An 18,265-nucleotide genomic window follows, 5' to 3' on the forward strand; every position below is an offset into this window, starting at 1 on the left:
AGATATCTAAAATCTAAAATCTTTTTTTGAAAGACTATCAGCTAGATTGTGTTAAAAAGAAACTACACTTTCAGCAACAAGGGTGTCGTGTTTTTCTGATGACTTGAAAAAATTGTTGCTTCCTTCCCTGGGGCAACGTGGAGCATAAAGGAAAATATGTGGGAATATTCCTATTTCTGCAATATTTTAACAGTTGCTTTCATAGCAAAATCAGCTTGTCTGGTACATAGTTATCATATCTTTTCACAATATAATATCTTAGTTATCATAGTTATAATATCTTTTCAGAACTTTGGAAAGAAAAAAAATGTATTACTAAGCCAAACAAGAACATTCACTGCATTATCAGTTTAACTGAAAGGAACATATTCCCTTAACTAGGGAAAATTCTTATAAATAAATTAATTAATAATTTCTTTTAGAGCAAGCCTAACCTTGACACTTTAATATTATTGAAAAACAGTTACAATAAATTCATCATTTCAGCTATTTGAAGAAGAATATGGAAAACTATGACTCAAAAAGACTCCTCCAACAGATAGTCATGTTTTGGCTTCTGCACAAGGCTTGATGGCATTCCTATGAATAGTTTATTAGGCTGGAGAGTGCAGTGTCTGCATGCATAATTGAAGCTATACAGAAATAATTGATCTAATTACCAGTGCTATGTAATGTCATTCTGGTTAGAGACCTGTCCCACTGGCTGATGTCTGCCCCACATTTTCCCCTCAAACAGCATATGGGATATTCTGAAGGAATCCTTAATATTTTCAATTACTCCTTTGCCCTGCAAGATCTCTTCTTGACTGCTGATAAACTGTGTTGAATATTCTGTGGTAACCAAACTCATCCCTGCTTCCATATCCAAGTAAATTATTGGAAGGCATCCCATGTATTGGGACATATGGATTTTCTGTTTGGTATCCCTACACCCTCTCTTCATGAATGCTGGAATGAACAAAAAATACTAAGAAAATGAACAGTTTTTAAAGAAGAAATGGCCCTCTTTCTCACCTATTCCCAAGTTAAAGTATTTGCAAAATACTTTGCCTGTCCTCTCTCATGGGACTATTGCCTCAGGCTTTCTGTGAAGATTTTGAACATTCAGCTATCATAGTTTATAGAATATGGGCAGAATGCAAGTGCAACAAAGGGGTTTCTTTGCAAAATCTCTCATTTCTACCTCTGTCAATGCTGAAGTCTTGACATGGGAGCACAGTCCCAGAATCCTTATTCAGTACTGACTGCAGGAGCTTTCTGTGGAGAGTTTTAGGAGTCACACATCAGATTCATGTATACATAATCACACAGCAAAAGAAGCAGGTTATCAGGAACTGTCTGTGATAAGAGTGAGCTGAGGATGAGGAAAAGGCTTCTCAACACTTCCAGTCTTGAATTCATGAGTGTGTGGACCTATAATAACAGAGAGACAACCTACTCTAAAAAAACAGCAGTAATAAATAAATATCAGACAGAAAACAGAGGTTATTGAAATAAGATTTTTAAACTACTAAGCACTGTAGGTGGCCCAAAAACAGGCAAGGATTTACTCTTTCAATAATAGAAAGAATTTGCTCCATATCATCTGAACAAATGTTCAGAGAGGAAAACTCTGAAAAGTTACAAATTGGAAATTGCATGGTCCAGCTTTCCAAAGAAATATATTAGAACACTGCTAGCCCAGTTTCAGAAAGGAATGGTACAAACATACTTATTTTAAAATTATCATTTTATGTCAAGAATGACAAGCTAGAGTTTCTTTTCAAGATACCAAAGCCCTCATAACTGATGCAAACATAAAGGAATGCTTCGGGTATATGATTCCTATTTAAAATATCCTTGATTGATTTTATTGCAAACTGTCAGCTTATGGAAGTATTATTGACATCAGTTCAGAAATTTTCACTTAGTGAAATTAACGTGAATTTCCTCTTTTAAAGGGTGAAATGCATCACTTTGGTGACATTCACAAACAGTGTGGAAGTGAGAACAGTTTTGGTGCTCCATGTCAAAGCAGCAGTGAAATCATCTCTTGATTGTATCCAGATAAATCCCATGGATAAATGCAGAGAATTCTGTATACCAAGGTAGAATTAATTGCAGTAAATCTCAGGTATGTTAATTGCTTAGAATTGTTTTCAGCTTGGGAAATTATACTTAAAACAAGAAAATAACAATGTTTTAATGCATAGGGTTTTTTTCTGTGAATAAGTTTGCTGATGTTGAATGAACTAATTACTTAGGCAAAGACATGAAAAAACAGAGTCTTAGGAATGTATGATAATATAAATCAAGTACATTTTAGGAAGTGAGCTGTTTCTTTTATCTATTCTTGAATTTCCTGAATTTAGGATTCAAGTGGTGCATCACTTCCCCCGATTGTCTACCTCCACATACAAGTTTCATAATACAATAGGATTTATAGTAAAGATAATTGGGACTTTATCAACTTCAATATAGGTTCTTTATTTCCATACAAATATATTTTTATTTAAAATGTAGCATGTAGAACCTTAAACCTTTTAAATGTAACGGAGAAAATTATATGCTAGGTTAACATCCTGCAAAACAAAATAGTTTATAAATGCTGAGAAAATCATACGCTAGGTTAACATCCTGCAAAACAAAATAGTTTATAAATCCTTTATCTTAGACGGGTTCCAGCTTGTACACCTGCCCCCGCCTGATCTATAGACTTTTTTTTTCGAATAGAACTTTCTCAATTCTTTGCTGCTTTTGTAAAGCAGTTACAAGTATAAGCTGTAAGTCCAGCCTTGCTGGGCACACGTACCCAGGTGTAAAGCTCTGCTGTGGAGGAGGCTCTTGCAGAGTCCGAGGAGTCACTGCTCCGTGTAGCACGAGAAGTGGGAAAGCACCATACCTCTGAGTGGGTGGTGCACGACAACAGTATGGGCAGGAAAAGTTCATTCAGCAGGAATAAACGAGGTGCCAGCTGTAAAGCATCAAACCATCTTAAAGTTTCCTACCTCCCTCCCGTCCCAAAGTTAACTTCATATCGGGGAAGACGCTGGGTCTACCCTGATGCTGGGCAAACGGGAAAGTGTTTATTGCACCTTGCTCTGGAACTTCATCGCTCCTCCAACATGAAACACTGAGTTGTCGCAAAGGTATGATGAGACCCATTGGCAGCACGGGGAAGAAGACACTGGTTGGGCTGCCACCCATCTTCAGCCCCGCTCCCACCTCCAACCCCGCTCCCACCTCCAGCCCCGCTCCCACCTCCAGCCCCGCTCCCACCTCCAGCCCCGCTCCCACCTCCACCCCCGCTCCCACTTCCAGCCCCGCTCCCACCCGCGCCCCGCTCCCACTTCCAGCCCCGCTCCCATCTCCAACCCCGCTCCCACTTCCAGCCCCGCTCCCACCCGCGCCCCGCTCCCACTTCCAGCCCCGCTCCCACCCGCGCCCCGCGCCCGCTCAGCCCCGCGGAGCCGCTCCCGCGGCGGCGGCGCCGCAGCCCCCGGGCCGGGCGGGTTCCTCTCCGGCTGCTGGTACCCACGGGGAGCTCGGGAAATCACTTCGCGGTTTTGCCAGCTTTTAAGGGTGGCCCCAAACACTACTTGTAGATACCTAAAAGAGTGTTATTGACAGTAATATTGGATTATTAATAGCTTGGCAAAATCCATCCGACTCTCTGCTTCAGCTTCCTCATTATATAATCTCCCCTTCATAATCTCCCCTTGGGTTGAAGCTGAGAGTTTTGTCTGTGGATATGTTTTACTTTAGTCTCGTTTTAACATGCGAGCACAAAGGAATATCGAGAATGCACACATGGCATCATCAAAAAGAAATGTGCGTATAGTAACTTAGATGCAATAGTGTAGGAAATACTGAAAATCTGCCCCTCGAAGCGCCTCTCAAGAACTGAAGGAGCCTGTTCAGGTCCCAGGACCCTTCAGTCTTTAAGTGATGTGAAAGAGCTCCACTAGGTCCCATCATGCCTTTACAGGATAATCCATAAAAGTAGCTGTAAAGTCATCCCGCCCAGGCCCACCACCTGCTAGTTGGATTCCTAATCAGCACTGCAGCTATGGGTAGAAAACTCGAAACAGTTGTAAACTGTCTTTCATTTAAACTTACATCTGCCATTTTGAAAGGATGCTGCTGAGAGACCCACCTTTAGGAATGGCAGAATGAAGTGTGCAACAGTGGAAGGTGAAATTTTGCCACAATATTTACTCTCTTCCTTGTTTAAAGGTGATAAAACCGAACACCTACAAACATCTATGCTTTCCATTGTATAGCATCCAGTGCTGTTGATTTTTATGTACTCAGGGAGAGTTTTCTCACAGTCTGGTGTTTGCATCTATTGACTTTGTAATCTATAGACAGACTCTTAATGAGCAGAAAAGACAAGAATCTCAGAGATAAAGCCTTGGAATAACAGTGGGCCTTTACAGCTTGTCAGTAGGAGAAAGCTCAAACATAAATATCTGATTTACAGAAGTAACACAACTTATTTTGATAGATTACATTGTTTCTGTTTCTAATTACTCTGTCAATCGAGAGGGATGAGGTTAAGAGGTCATATTTTTTAAAAAATGCTTGAAAGGAGTCTTTCAAAGGATTTTTCATAAATTTCACCCCCATAATTAATTGCTTATTTGTGATATTGCAGAACCTCTATTTTGTCTGGCAAACACGCTGATTTTGTGAAATGTTGCTTTACAAATCCCCTCAAACAGACACGAACAGGACCAAAGCCCCTACACGTGGACTGAAATGCAGTGATTTGCACCACACAGTAGCTCCTGACATGTCTTCGTCGCATCTTCATTTCAAGTTTGATCTTTTTTCCCTTGTTGAGTGAGGCTTTGTTGCTGTTTTGACCTGTTTCACTTGGGAATGGATCATACAGAAATCCACATGGGCTTTTTGAGCAGAAGTGAGGTCAAGGCTGAGAATCATCTGTGTTGAAAACTTGTAGCCCAGTGGTTAGCCAGCAAGAGACGGGGAAGGAGAAAGGTTAGGGTGTAAAGTCTTGAATCAAAGTGGCCACACTGGGGCTTAACTTCATTCTTGAGTATCAACTCAATGCCCTGGGCCAGCCTATCTACTGGAGACGGAGCCTTTTGTCTCCCCGTGCCTTTTCCGTGTCACCGCCTCCTCGGTGGCACCCACGGCCAGGGAGGACACCCGGCGGGACACCCTCGGCACCCACGGGCATCCCGCTGCCCTCTCGCCGCCCCCGGGGCCGGGGTGCGCTCCGTGGGGGTGCGGAGAGCCCCGCCGAGCCCGCCCGTGCCGCGCCGCCGTTCGGGACGTACATCCCGACCCCGTACATCCCCAGCCCGTACATCCCCAGCCCGTACATCCCCAGCCCGTACATCCCCAGCCCGTACAGCCCCACCTACATCAGTACAGCCCCGCAGCCCCAGCCGTACTCCCCAGCCCACAGCCCCAGCCCGTAATCCCAGCCCGTACAGCCACCCCATCCCAGCGATCCACATCCACTAATCCCCCGTACACCCAGCCCTACATCCCAGCCCGTACATCCCCAGCCCGTACATCCCCAGCCCGTACATCCCCAGCCCGTACATCCCCAGCCCCTACATCCCCAGCCCGTACATCCCCAGCCCGTACAGCCCCAGCCCGTACAGCCCCAGCCCGTACATCCCCAGCCCGTACAGCCCCGCATGCAGGCGGGGCACGGGGAGGGCACCGCGGCTCCTCCGGGGGCACGGGCAGGGCCGGGTGGGCACCGGCGCCTCCCGCTTCGGGCAGAGCCGTCGGCGGGCCCGTGGGGGCTGTGCCCGGAAAGGCGGCGCTGGAGGCCCCGGCGGGTTCCTCGCCCGCCCCGTCCAGCCCAGCGGAGCCGGTGCCGCCACCCGACGGCGCTGAGCCCGTGGGCAGCGTGCGGCACCAGGAGCGCCCTCCACACGCGTGGGGCGGCGAGCAGCGGCTGCTTGGCCCCGGAGCCGGCCCTGCCCGCTGCGCCTTCGCTTTTCCAAGGGCTCGATTGCCCGGCAGCCGGCAACAGGAATAAATTACAAAGCCGCACTTAATGTTAGTGACTCTTTAAATGGAATTTTTCATTCAAACTTTGTCATTAAAATAGAAAGGCCTTTTGGTCGTGACCATACAGGCATAATAAATTGTATATGTTTGCGATACTGAATGAATCTTGCCCATATGCTGCACTGCAAGGCTACATGAATGAAGCATTTACCAAATCAGGCCCACCACATTAAACAGAAAAACAATCTTTATTCATGGTAACTTATCAGTTTCAATTAATCAACCTCAACAATAGGAATTCTGATGTGTTCAAGCAACTTGAAAGCAATAGGTCATCTCCAGGGCAGCCATGTTGTGTCTTTGTGCCTATGGCTTCAGACAAAGCAACATCTCCAATAAATGTACATCCCCACACACAGATGTGTGACTATATCTGTATAAACATCCAGGCGCGCTGAAGGCCCTGGTGTACACGTACGTAGAAGTGTTTAGCTTTTTGTCATACAAAAAGTAATTGTTTGTAAAAGTAATTTTTTCTTTTTTTTGGAGCTCCACAAGTTTAAACAAAAGAAAAGAAATTTCCATTGGATGACCATCCTTTCAGTTTCTCTGCTGCTATGTGAATAGCATTGTGCAAACCATTCCAATGGTATTGAAAAGGGGTAACCATTGGTTTGATTTGGTTACACGGTTTCGTAAAGAGCTCCCTCCCACTGCCTTAGGGTCTGTGAAAGGTCTGTGACCTGTTTAGAACTGCCAAGTGAAATGTCATGTCGCCCCTCCCAAATGGGAGTATCTGCATTCATTTGATCAGTATAAAAAATGATTGGGGATGGCGAGATCAGGGCTTTTGAATTGCAATTTATAGCAGTTTACAAAAATGCACATTGTTGGAAAAGAAAACATGGAAGTGTTTCTTTCTAAATTGCATTACCTGTGAAATGTCATTAGTCTTTTTAGGATATTGCATCCTATTTTTTATTATCTCAGAGAGAGATTTAAATGAAGAAGTTGAGTGTTTGCTTGAGATACGAAGACACAGCGCACTACCTACAGCACCTGCTAAGTTTTGCCATCAGCTGCTGGAGGAAATGTTTCCCCATTCCTGTCCAGCTTGCGTCTATAGTTCTGCTGTCATCACTTGTGGTACCGCGTATTTCACGAGATCTTGTCGTTTTGGTGCAATGACACGAGGCCGCTGCTTTCTGGGAGGGTGGTTTGTTCATGTCCTGGGCTCAGCATCCTCCTACCTCCCGCCGAGCGCTTTGACCACCGCCGCGTTGTCCGGAGACGGCTCCGCCGGGCGCTTAATTTGTTCCTCCTGCGATTGCCCGCATCTGAAAAGAAACAAAACCAAAGCTAACGAAACACAACAGCAAGGAAAAACGAAGGATCGGTTGCACTGATTTAAAACTAACCTTCCTTCAATGTGCGTCTCTCACCGCCATACCTGCCAGGGCTGCGACCTCAATGTGCCCGGGCCGGGGGTTGGGGCGCGGGTCTGGGGAGCCCCGTGTCCTGGGGCTGGGCACCTTCCCTTCCCCGCTCCGCGCCTGTCACAGCCCCCACGGCCTCAGCACTGCCTGGCGAATGCCAGGGCTACCTGGGGAATGCCAGCGCTGCCCGCGGAATGCCAGCGCTGCTGTCACTGCGGGCACAGAAGGGACCGCACGGGGAGCGGGGGCTGCTCTGCGAGCGGTGCGAGACAGAGAAAGGTGCGGGGCAGAGAATAGCGGGGGGACACGGCTCTTTCAGAGGCAAAAGCGAAGGGTGAAGGGGCCCCGGGTCTGCCCGGGACGGCGGGTGCCCTGGAGTGTGCTGGAGCCAGGCCCCGAGGGCGGGGGCGGGCAGGGGCGCTGGCGGCAGGGCCACAGACAGCGCAGGGAGCCCAGGGCTGCTCCTTCTCCTGCAGGTGCCGGCTCGAAGGGTGAAGCTCTCCCTCATGAGCTCCACTCCTCGCCTTGCAGGTGCTCTGCTCCAGCAGCGCAGGGGTGGCGGCTTGCTCTGAAAAGAGCACCCCGCCCTCCGGGCCCGTTCACCGCGGCCTCGGCCGGCGGCCGGGTCACCCTGGGACTGCTCTTCCCTCGCCCAGACCGAGCTGAGCACTGCTCGCCTACAGGTGACACCTCAGCACCACGGGGAGCCTTGGAGCGGCACCGCCGGGACACCAGGCCGCCCTGAGCAGCCCCGGCAGGGCTTCAGCCCCGCGGGCACAGAGCCCTGCGAGGGCAGAGTGTGTCCCTGTGTCCTCTGGGACTGGTCCGGACCCCGGGACAGGGGACATGGAGTGTCCTCGCCGCGCAAAAGCTGCACGTCAAGTTCCGCAACCAAGGAAGGGGTCACGGCACTGAGACTGCCAGGGTGCAAGAAGCGTTTGGACAATGGTCTCAGGCACATGATGTGATTTTTGGGGTTGCCCTGTTCAAAGCCAGGAGCTGGACTTCTGTGACCTTTGTGGGTCCCTTCCAATACTGTATTTTCTATGATTCTATGACCATGTTGACTGGGTCCGGCACAGATGCTCTTTGTAGCTGTCACCCAAGGCTGAAACGTTAAAACGGGACAGATAAATTATTAGGAGTAAAAGCCTCGAGCGGCTTAATTGGGAAAAGCAGTCCTGGTTCCAACCAATGTCTGTACAATTGCACACTGCAGTCCACCATTATTCGAGCTTCATCTACTATGCACTATATACCACCGTCTCCAAAGGATTGTTGCCCTAGAAACTTGTTTTAAATCTCCAGCTATATATCAACACCTTGTTTTAGCAGTCCTTGGCTGAATTACAGTTACACAGTTTGGCGCTTCTTTCAAATTTCCTCCCATCAGTTTGGCCAAAGAAAGGAATTTTTCTCCTTTAGAAATGAATTGGCTTAATTAGTAAGTAGATTAATGGCAATTGCTGGTGAGTTGGTTTCCAGCAGAGTTTCACCAGAGAGGGTTAATCGGAGTCAGGTCTGGAATCTTTCCCAGAACTGGCTGCCAGCCATTTCCGTCAACCAATCAACCCCGTAAACAAACGCGCCATCCGCTGAAATAGAGTTTATTTCTTACTGTCATCCCGCTGGAGTCATTTCCCCAAACAGCCGCCACCTCGCCATGGGTTTGAAATGGATCGCCCTGAACTCGGGGATTCTAATTTTCAATGATTTCCCCAAATCTTTGAAACGTTTCTCCAGCGAAAAAATATTTGTTGGGCGTATCGGCATTCAATAAACAAATAACCTGCTTTCAGCAGCATCCAGCTGAGATTTTTCCCTTCTAAGAAGCTTATAATTCGAGGCAAAATCAGTTAACGTAGCAGGGCGATTCAAAACACTTTTCCAAAGTCACTGTCTCAAACGTGGGGCAAACAAGAAAAACATCAGCATTGACTTTGACATCTTTTTCAGCCTTTCCACTTATTTTTTTTTCTATACCGATACAACGTATTCATACTTCGACTTGCAGCTGCATTAGTCTTGCAAAAAAAAAAAATCCCTGCTGAGAAATGCATATAATAGGAAAAACAGATCGGCTGGACAGCAGCGTAATTAATGCCAGAAAGGGCTGAGGCCGGTTTCATAGTTTGTCTTTTGAGGATATCAAGACGAGACCTGGTGAAAAATGACGCATGCTTTAACATTTCAGAAAGCTGGCAACTAGCAGCGCTCGCCCCCCCCCTCCACCCCTCCTTTTTTTTAAACTTTATGCCTCTGAACAAAGGGGTCGGCAGAACTAGCTAGGTTGTAATGAGTTCTGTGTCCCTAGCACATTAAGTGCATCATGGAAACATATTGTATCGAAATAGTTTGGAGGAGAATACTGGGGATGAAAGAGAAAGGGTGCTTTGATCAGCTCCCTGGGGTCCTGAGTGCGCGCAGACCGACTTGCAAGGACTTATTCAGCTCCAGCGAGACACACTTACAACGCCATTCAAAGAAATTTGCATATTTGTAATTTATCACATTTGTCCCCAACATTTTTGCAAGGTAAATAAAAGTTGGCTGAATAAAAAATATCAATCATCACAGGGCGAGGGAGAGAGGGAGCCGGGAGCAGGGCGAAGTGTTTGTTTAACCAGACTCCGTTTGGAAAACTTTTGCTGAACGCGGGGTAAAACTGACCCCGAAGCGTTTTGCAGTTTATTTCAAGGCGGTGACCGCGCTTGTGACCGCAACCGGAGCTCCGCGCCCCGGCCCAGCCCAGCACGGCCCGGCTGGGCCGAGCCCGAACCCCCGGGGCCCGGAGCTCCGGCATTCCGCGCCAGCGGCACCCCCGCGCAGCACCGAGCAGCACCCCAGGCCCTCGGACCGCGCCTCGGCCCCGCAGGTCCCCGGAGACAGGGCTGGCACGGGGGGAACGGGGGAGGTGGAAATAAAACCTCGCAAAGGGCCCCCGCCAGGGCCTTGTGCGGCTTCAGCCGGCGGCGACCGCACCGCCACCGGCATCTTCAACTTGACCTTGGCGAGGGGTCCGCGCCTCCGCCTCATCTGTCACCCGCGCCCGGTGACAGTGATGCATTTCACGCATTGTCGGGGCAGGGCACGGGGAGAGCCGTCGGGGACGGGACGGGCTGGCTGCGGAGCGGGTGCGCTGTGTCCGGGCGGTGGCAGGGAACAAAAGTTATAGCGAGACGTCTGTGCGGCTAATTCCGTGAAAGGCGCGTCCCGGTCCCCCCCGCGAGAAGGTCAGTGTCGCGGGCTGCGCTCCGCCGAGGGGGGGCCGCAGTGCTCCGCGCATCCCCGACCCCGCGCTCCCCACGCCGGCGGACACGATCGGCCCGGACACGTCCCGAAGACACCGTGTTTTCCCCCATTTCCCAAAACAGCCATTTCCAGCCCACCGGCGGCGGTCAGGCACGAGAGAGGCTCTCCGAGCCGCGTTAACACTACAGGCTCTCTCCCCGCTCGCCCCAAAGCGCCTCGACCCCCTTCTCGCTTCAGCCCCAAGGGGTAGCTCCCCGCGGTACCGCCCGAGTGGGGGTCGGAGCCGTCGGGTGTCCCCATCTCGCCCAGGGCCGTCCCCGCCCGCCATCCGCTGGGGAGCGTCCGCCCGGGTCGGCGCCGTGGCTCCGGCCCGGCCATCGCTCTGCCCGGGGCCGGAGTGCGGGAGACGGGGGCGCCGAGCGGCCGCCCTGAATCGGTCCCGGCCCCCGGTGAACTTGGGGGCCTGTGCAGCCGTCGGGGCGCTCGGCGGAGGTACTTCCCGGAACGGGAAGCCGCCTTCATCCGCCCGGGGAGTGCGGAGCTCCTCCGCCGAGGAGTCCCCTCTGCCCGGTCCCCCGGTTCCCTCACCGCGCCCCGGCACGGCAGAGGGCTCCGGCCCCGTCGGGGCGCGGGGCGCTGGCGGCGGCTGCTCCCGCCCGTGCGGCCCCGCGGCGCTGCCAGTCCTCGGGGAGCGGACAGCCACCGTCCGGCGGGGCCGCAGGCTCGGGCCGCGCCGTTCCAACTGGAAATCCCGGGGTGGCGAGGGTCAGGGGGACTGAAATGGCCACGGTCCGTCCGGGCGGGACCGGGCAGGGCCGGGCAGAGCCTCTTGGCACCCCGGTGCTGTCCTGCGGGCCGCCAGAACGGGGCTGACACGGCGGCACCGGGCCGGCCCTGCCTTCTCCAAGCCGCTCGGAGTTCCAGGTTGCGCAGAGCAGGTGCACGGGAAAAGCGGGGTCCGCGCCGATCCGGGGCGGCAGGCGGAGGCTGGGGAAGCGGGGACCGGGGCGGGCAGGGGGTGGGCGCTCCCGTGGGTCCCCCAGGTGCCGGCTCCCGGCCGCCCGGTCGGGTACTGCGCCCGCAGACGCAAAGTGGAGCGCTGCCTTCGGAGCCGGCGCCGCCGCCCCAGGGGCCGCCCGGGGGGAGCCCCGCTCATTCCGGCGTGGCCGCCGCCAGAGGTGGCCCCGCGGCGCGACGCGACGGCTCCTCGCGGGCCCCCGGGGCCGCCCCGGCGCGGCCGCCGCACAGGAGCGGCGCCGCCCTCGCCCGCGGGGCTGCCGGCAGACGGGCCCCTCTTGGAGACCTCCATGCGCAACGCGGGCCGGCGGGCGGGAGAGCCCCGCTGCCGCCGCCCGCTGCCGCTCGCCGGAGCCCCGACGGCGGCGGGTCCGCACCGGGGGCTGCGGCCGGGGCGCCCCCGGCCGGGGCGGCCCCGCCCGCCCCTCCGGCCGCGGCGGCGGCGCGGGGAGTGGCGGGGCGCACGTGCGCCCGCGCGGGGTCCGGTCCCGGCGAGGCGCGCGGCGGCGCGGGGCGCGGGGGCGGCGCGGGGCGGCGGCGGCGGCGCGAGGGGAGCGGCGCGGGGGGCGCGCGGCTCCGCGGGGGCACGGACACCCCCGAGCCGGGACGGGCCCCGGGAGCGGCGGCGGTGGCGCGCTCGGCCCCGCCGGGCGGTCTCCGGAGAGGCCAGCGGCGGCCGGGCGCGCCTCGCCTGCAGCCGGAGCCATTCATCCCCCGCCCCTTTGTTCGCCCTGAGAGTAACGCCGTGAATTAAAAGAAATGACAATATTTCGTATCTGCTCGCCCGGCCAGGAGAAGGGCCCTTGAGCCTGGCAAAAATCAGGCGGATCATTCATCGTGCCACCCCGCACCTGTGGGCTTGGCATTGAAAACCCCGCGGACCTCTTCCTATTCAACCTAATTATTCCCCTAAGGCGCACAATGGTTGAAATGGAGCAGGTTGGAGTCTGTTTATTGGTCGTAAATGTTTTTCTGAAGATCTTCTGAATCTCATTGTTAGCTCGTTGTTTGAGGCTGCCCTCTTTCTTTCAGACGAGAGTAGCCTTGGACTTTTCAATTTTCAATCGTAACATCTGCTTAATCGTACGGATCAAAATATGGAGACACAAAACATATGTAATGGTTGATTTGTTAAATCCTGGTAATGAGTTATTAACAAGGGAAAACAATAGGGCAGGATGGTGAGAGCCTTATGGTAACAGAGTCACTTTATGCAACGCCTGACGTTTCCCTTCTTGATAAATGGAACTAAGGTCTGAGCGCCAGGTGATAGCAAGAAAATCAATGTCTTTAGGGGCCGGCACTGAGACTTTTTTTCTATGTGAAAAATTAGGAGACATAAAATTTAATTGGCTGATCAGGGGAAAGCAGTGGTCTTAAGTTTAATTGCCAGTAGGCTTAGCGAGGGAGACAAAACAAGATTTGGGCCTGTTTGTTTGCTTGCATCCCAGCGCCGAGTCCAAGTGTATCGTTGAAAATGTGTTTTATTATAACACATGTCATGCTTTACAGTTCCCATATTGTGTAAAGACAATAGTTAATGGTACATTAAAGACAAGCAAACCATGCCAACACGTCTTGGACACATTGTAAGGGCCTCTCTCTTTGCTCGCTTTAGGCAGCTGCAGTCCAGGACCCAGAAGCACAAAAAGAACAAGTTTGAAATACCAGGTGCATCCGAGAGAACCACGACAGGGATTGATATGTTATAGCCCAGGACATGAACCTAGCAATAAAGATATCATTGCGATTGTTTGCGGCTTCCACGCCATGTAAAGCCGGAGGCGCCGGAGCAGGCTGCTTTCTGGCAGCGGAGGCTCTGCCTCCCCGGGCTCCCCCGGCGCCCTCCGCCAAACCCGAGCACCTGTTGGCCAGACCCCGGCCCCGTCGTGGGAATCGCCTCCCGCCCACGCTTCCAGGTCTCGGCAGCGCGGTTTGTTGTGGAGTTATTTAGGACCATTCCCACCGGCTGCGGGATGCTTTGGAAAGCGGGAGGTTTACCAGGGGACACTCAACTGGTGTTTGTTCGACCTCGCAGCTGGTACTCGGTGCCAGCGAGAGATGCGTGAATGAAAGAGGGATGAGATCCCGGGCTCGGGAGGCTTCACGCCCCGCGCCTCGCAGGGCGCTCACCCGACTGCCGGCAGATGAGAGGCCCTGGGAACCGCGGCGGGACGGGTTCACAGTGCCCACGGCAGCCCCTGCCTGCGCACGGCTCTGCCCAGAAGTCACGCACGCCTTCCCATCCCTTTGCTGGCTGTGCAGGCGAACGGCCTGATGCTTCCCTCCCTTTGGGTGGGGGGCTTGTTGTTTTTTGGGTTTTGTTTGTTGCTTTGGTTTTTCGGGTCGGGATTTTTTGTTGTTGTTGTTGGGGTTTAGGGTTTTTGGTTTGGTTTGGGTTTTTTTTATGGAGGACCGTCGGTTTCGGTAATTAAGTTGTCTTTACACCTGGGGCATCGCGAGTGATGCTGGCTCGGGAAGCACAGCACCAGCCCGCACACCTAGAATCCGCACCTCCCTGCTGCGAGACTGCGGGAAGCAAACCGCCTGCAAGTGCCTCTAACACTCCCTCCTACCCCGAGCGGGGCTGGGGATTCCCCCCCTTTTGTTCTCTCCGACCCTGCTTTCCAGCTCCCGCGGGGCTGCGGGGAGCGGCGGAGGGAGGCGGGACGGTCCCGGGGCCCGGACGGGCCTCCCCCGCCCCCGGGGCGCCGTCGGGGCAGTGCGGGCGCGGAGGGGTGGCCCCACGGGAGCCGGTGTGGGGTTTGGGGGGAACAGCGGGGGCTCTGGGAGCGGGGCAGGGGGCGGGGAGCCGCTGCCCACGGGGCCTCGGGGGGCAGCGCTAGAGGGTGCAGCTCACGGCCGCGGGGAGGAGGGGGCAGGCGGCTGGGAACTGGGGTTGCGTGGCTGTCAGTCACGCCTTCCCCACGCTGGTCCGTACCGCGCCGAGCCGTGTTCCCCACCAGCAAACCCCCCAAAGCTGTCGCAAGAGCTGCGAGCGGCGTTGCGTGAGCCGCCGGGTCCCTCTGGGCCGGGGGACCTGCGCAGGCGGGTCCCTCCTGCCCTGTGCGGCGGATTTTGTCGCAGGAGCGCGGCGCTGGGGTGAATGGATGATGAGTCAGTCAAAAGGAGCTGTCAGTCTCTTTGAAGATTGCGTTTAAAGGGACTTGCCAAGTCAAGACGGGAGAGTGACAAGATAGAGACCCTGGTGCTTTACATGCGAAGGCCGGCTCTTCCGCTTCATCTGCACCATACTAAAGGATGTGTTGAAGCATTGAATCACAAAAAAGTGGCACGCCAAAGAAAAGGTGCCACATAACAATGATTGTAGTGTTTTAATTGTGGGGGAATCGCATCACCAAAGCCAATTGAGACGAACGAGGCTATACACAGAAGGAAACGGTACAACACTTCCATAACTTATAATTAAACTGAAGTCCGACTAACATTTGACTTTCTAATGAGTGTAATGAGATTACATGCCTGATGGAAGCATTTGTGAAAAAGCGACTTTCTGTGTTTAATGAGGTCCTAATACAGGACAAGATCGAATTATAGGTCGGCTCTTTTTCTCTCAAAGAGCCCCGTTTAAGTTCAATGACACCGGTACCGCCCGCCTGCCGCCGGACGGGGCGAGGCTCGCGGCCGGTCAGCCCTGCCGCAGCCCAGAATCGCACGAAAAGTGAGCAAATAAATAAGCAATGACGCCCCCCCCGCCTCCCCACCCAGCCCCCGCCCCGGCCCGGCCTCGGCGTGTTTGTGTGTGTAAGTAGCTCCTCTAATTGCTATTGGAATAGATCCATGCCATCCGCGCTAGGGAACTAAATGTGTTTAACTAGGTTAATGCAATTAGCATGCATGCAACATATTGCTCCCACTATGAGGCAGTTTTGGAAAAAAAAAAAAAAGGAGAAGGAGAGATGTACAGTATATGATGAGTTATAATTATACCTTGGCTCACCCGGGCCGTTCCCATCCGCCTGGGCACCGCGCGGGGACAGCTCTGCCCCGGCCGCGGGCCGGGCCGGGCATCTGGGACTCTGTCGGGGGCTGAGCCGTCGGGGCTGAGCCGCGGGTGCCACGGGAAAATCAGCACCTGCGGCGTCGGGCCGAGCCTCCCGTCCCGGCCCGGGGCCGCCCCCCCGCTCCCGCCGGGAGCGCTCGCAGCCCCCGGCCCGCCCGGCCCTGCCGCCCCCACCCCTCGCCCCCGGGCAGGTGCAGCCCAGCCGTCCCTTCCGCAGCCGGGCACGCTGAGATGGGGCTACCGGAGCGATTCTGCCACCAGTTGCACGATGGCTTTGCCATCCCCCTATCCCCCCTCCCCCGCCCCCAGCGGCAGCCCCAAGGCGAGGAGCGCGGGGCCTGTTTCCAAGGCGCGGCCGGTGGGAGAACCGCGGAAGGCTCGGGGCAGCCGGCAGAGCCCCAAGCCTGCCCGGCCCCCAGCCTCGTCCTTCCCTCCCGGCAACTTTCAGGAGCAGCTTTGTGCGGCTCTGGACAGCGCGCCCATTCCCACGGCGGCGCGGTCGGGGGTACGAGGCGGGGGACACACACCCCCCAAGGTTTGTATTTGGGGGCTCGGGTCTTCCAGCTGGAAACCACAAGCGGCGCTGAGACACTGAAAGGAGGGGACCTTCTAGAGATAGACAAAGACATCAGTTGGAAGCACTTCAGCAGAGGACGTAAAAAGGGGTGGAGAGAAGGCGAAAGTGTGTCCCCGCCCGTCCCCGTCCCCCCGGCGCTATAAGCACAGCCCGAGCCGGCGGTGGGGCAGAGTGGGGCCAGCATCTGGGCTGAGGGTGTCACTGAGCCTTGGGGCTCACCCCGCCGGGAGACCGGTCCAGGCGTTCATTGCAAGGCTTCCTGGGGATGTGGCGGGGCTCTCGGAAGCCGCTTCCCATAAATATACTGCTCCACAACATACAATTCGGGTTTATTATTAACAAACACAAGGAGAGTCCACGTGCGGCAATAAATTATTTTCACAGGTTCTGACGTATTTCCCCCATTAAAATAAAAAAAAAAGGGAAAAAAAGGTGCTGGTGGAATAAACCTATTGCATATCTTCAAAAAAATCAAGATAAATTATATAAATTATATATTCAAAACAAACGATTCTACCTCATTATCACTACTCCGTAATAAATAGATAAATAAATTTGATTGCCCTTAGAGTCTGAATCTTAAATTACATTTACAATATAGGTCTCTACATACAGCATGTACAGAGCGGGCGGGGGCGGGGACCACCCGCGCGGCGCCTCACGCCACGTAGTCGAAGGGGGGCTCGTTCTCTATGTCGTTGACGGAGGGTTTGTTGTTCACCTTCCGCGGGTCCTCGGGGGTCCACACTTTGGCTGTCCGGATGATGTTTTGTTCCTTGAGCTGCTTTTCATCAGTCCACGACAGCGAGTGACCGGCCAGAGGGGGGAGTCCGTAGTCGGGGTCGCTCGGAGAGGGAGATCCTGGAGGGCAGGAGGGAAAAGGGAGGCAGGGGGTTATTGCCGGGGCCGGCATTCCTGCGGAGCGCGGTGCCGGGCCGTACCGGGCCGTGCCGGCCCGCCACTTACTTGTGCCGCGGTGGCAGATGATGATTTTCTTGGGCTGACTGGGGCTCTCGCTGCTGGAGCTGCGCAGCGGCAGGTCGGACTGCACCAGCTCGCTGAGGAAGTTGATGTAGCCGATGGCCAGGCGCAGCGTGTCCACCTTGGAGAGGCGCTTCTCGTAGGGCAGGGTGGGGATGTGCGAGCGCAGCCCCTCGAAGGCGTCGTTGATGGACTGCATCCGCCGCCGCTCCCGCACGTTGGCGGCCTGACGGAGCTGCTGCAGCTCCGCCTCGGAGCGCACCCGCCGCCGCCGCTTGGCCGAGCCCAGCGCCTGGAGCCGCCCCCCGGGGGACAGCAGGGCCGCGCCCGCCGCCCCGCAGCATTCGTAGGCGAAGCCGGGCGAGGCGGGAGACGGCGGGAAGGCGGCCGCCGGCGCCGGGCAGCGGTAGCCGCCCTCGGAGTCGCCGCCGTCGCGGTAGTACTCCTGCAGCTGCCGGCTGAGGAAATCCACGTCCGGCTCCAGCAGCCCGTCCGCGGCCAGCACGTCCCGCGGAGGCGGCTCGGAGAAAAAATCCTCCTCGTCGAAGTAGGGGGGCGAGGAGAAGGAGTCCAGCCCCCCGGGGAAGTGCTCCAGCAGCACGGTCTCCATGCTGCTCCCGGGCCCGGCGCGGACGGGACGGGGCAGGGGGGCAGCCCCGCCGGGACGCGCCCTCAGCCGCGCTCTCCGGCCCGCTGCCCGAGCCGCCCCGGCGGTGGCGGTGGCGGGGCCGCCCCCGCCCTGCCCTGCCCTGCCCGCCGAGCTGTGGCGGGGCCGGGCCTCGCCGCCGCTCTCCGGGGAGGGGCCGGAGCCGCTGGCGCCGCGGGCCGGCACGCGAGGGGTCTTATAACGACATCCCCGGGCGCGTGCCGCCGGGCGCCGCCGCCAGCCAATCAGGGCGCGCCGGGGGGGGGGGGGGGGGACCCCGCGCGCGGCCGGGGGGCGGTGCCCAGCACCGGGCGGGGGGCGGGCGGCACCCGACGGAGCCCCCGCCCGACACCGCC

General features: G+C 55.2%; 1 protein-coding gene across 1 annotated transcript; it reads right to left on the minus strand.

Annotated features, from left to right (window-relative positions):
* Nucleotides 1–16,940: 16,940 nt before the first annotated feature.
* PTF1A (pancreas associated transcription factor 1a) lies at nt 16,941–17,873 on the minus strand. The gene is made up of 2 exons (XM_030943405.1): nt 17,249–17,873; nt 16,941–17,143 (listed from the first exon to the last, which is right to left on the minus strand). Exons 1-2 carry the CDS (start codon nt 17,871–17,873, stop codon nt 16,941–16,943), a joined length of 828 nt encoding a protein of 275 aa, XP_030799265.1.
* Between the last annotated feature and the right edge of the window lie 392 nt (nt 17,874–18,265).

The sequence above is a fragment of the Camarhynchus parvulus genome, chromosome 2 (genome assembly GCF_901933205.1).
Source record: "Camarhynchus parvulus chromosome 2, STF_HiC, whole genome shotgun sequence".
In the NCBI taxonomy this organism is placed as follows: Eukaryota; Metazoa; Chordata; class Aves; order Passeriformes; family Thraupidae; genus Camarhynchus; species Camarhynchus parvulus.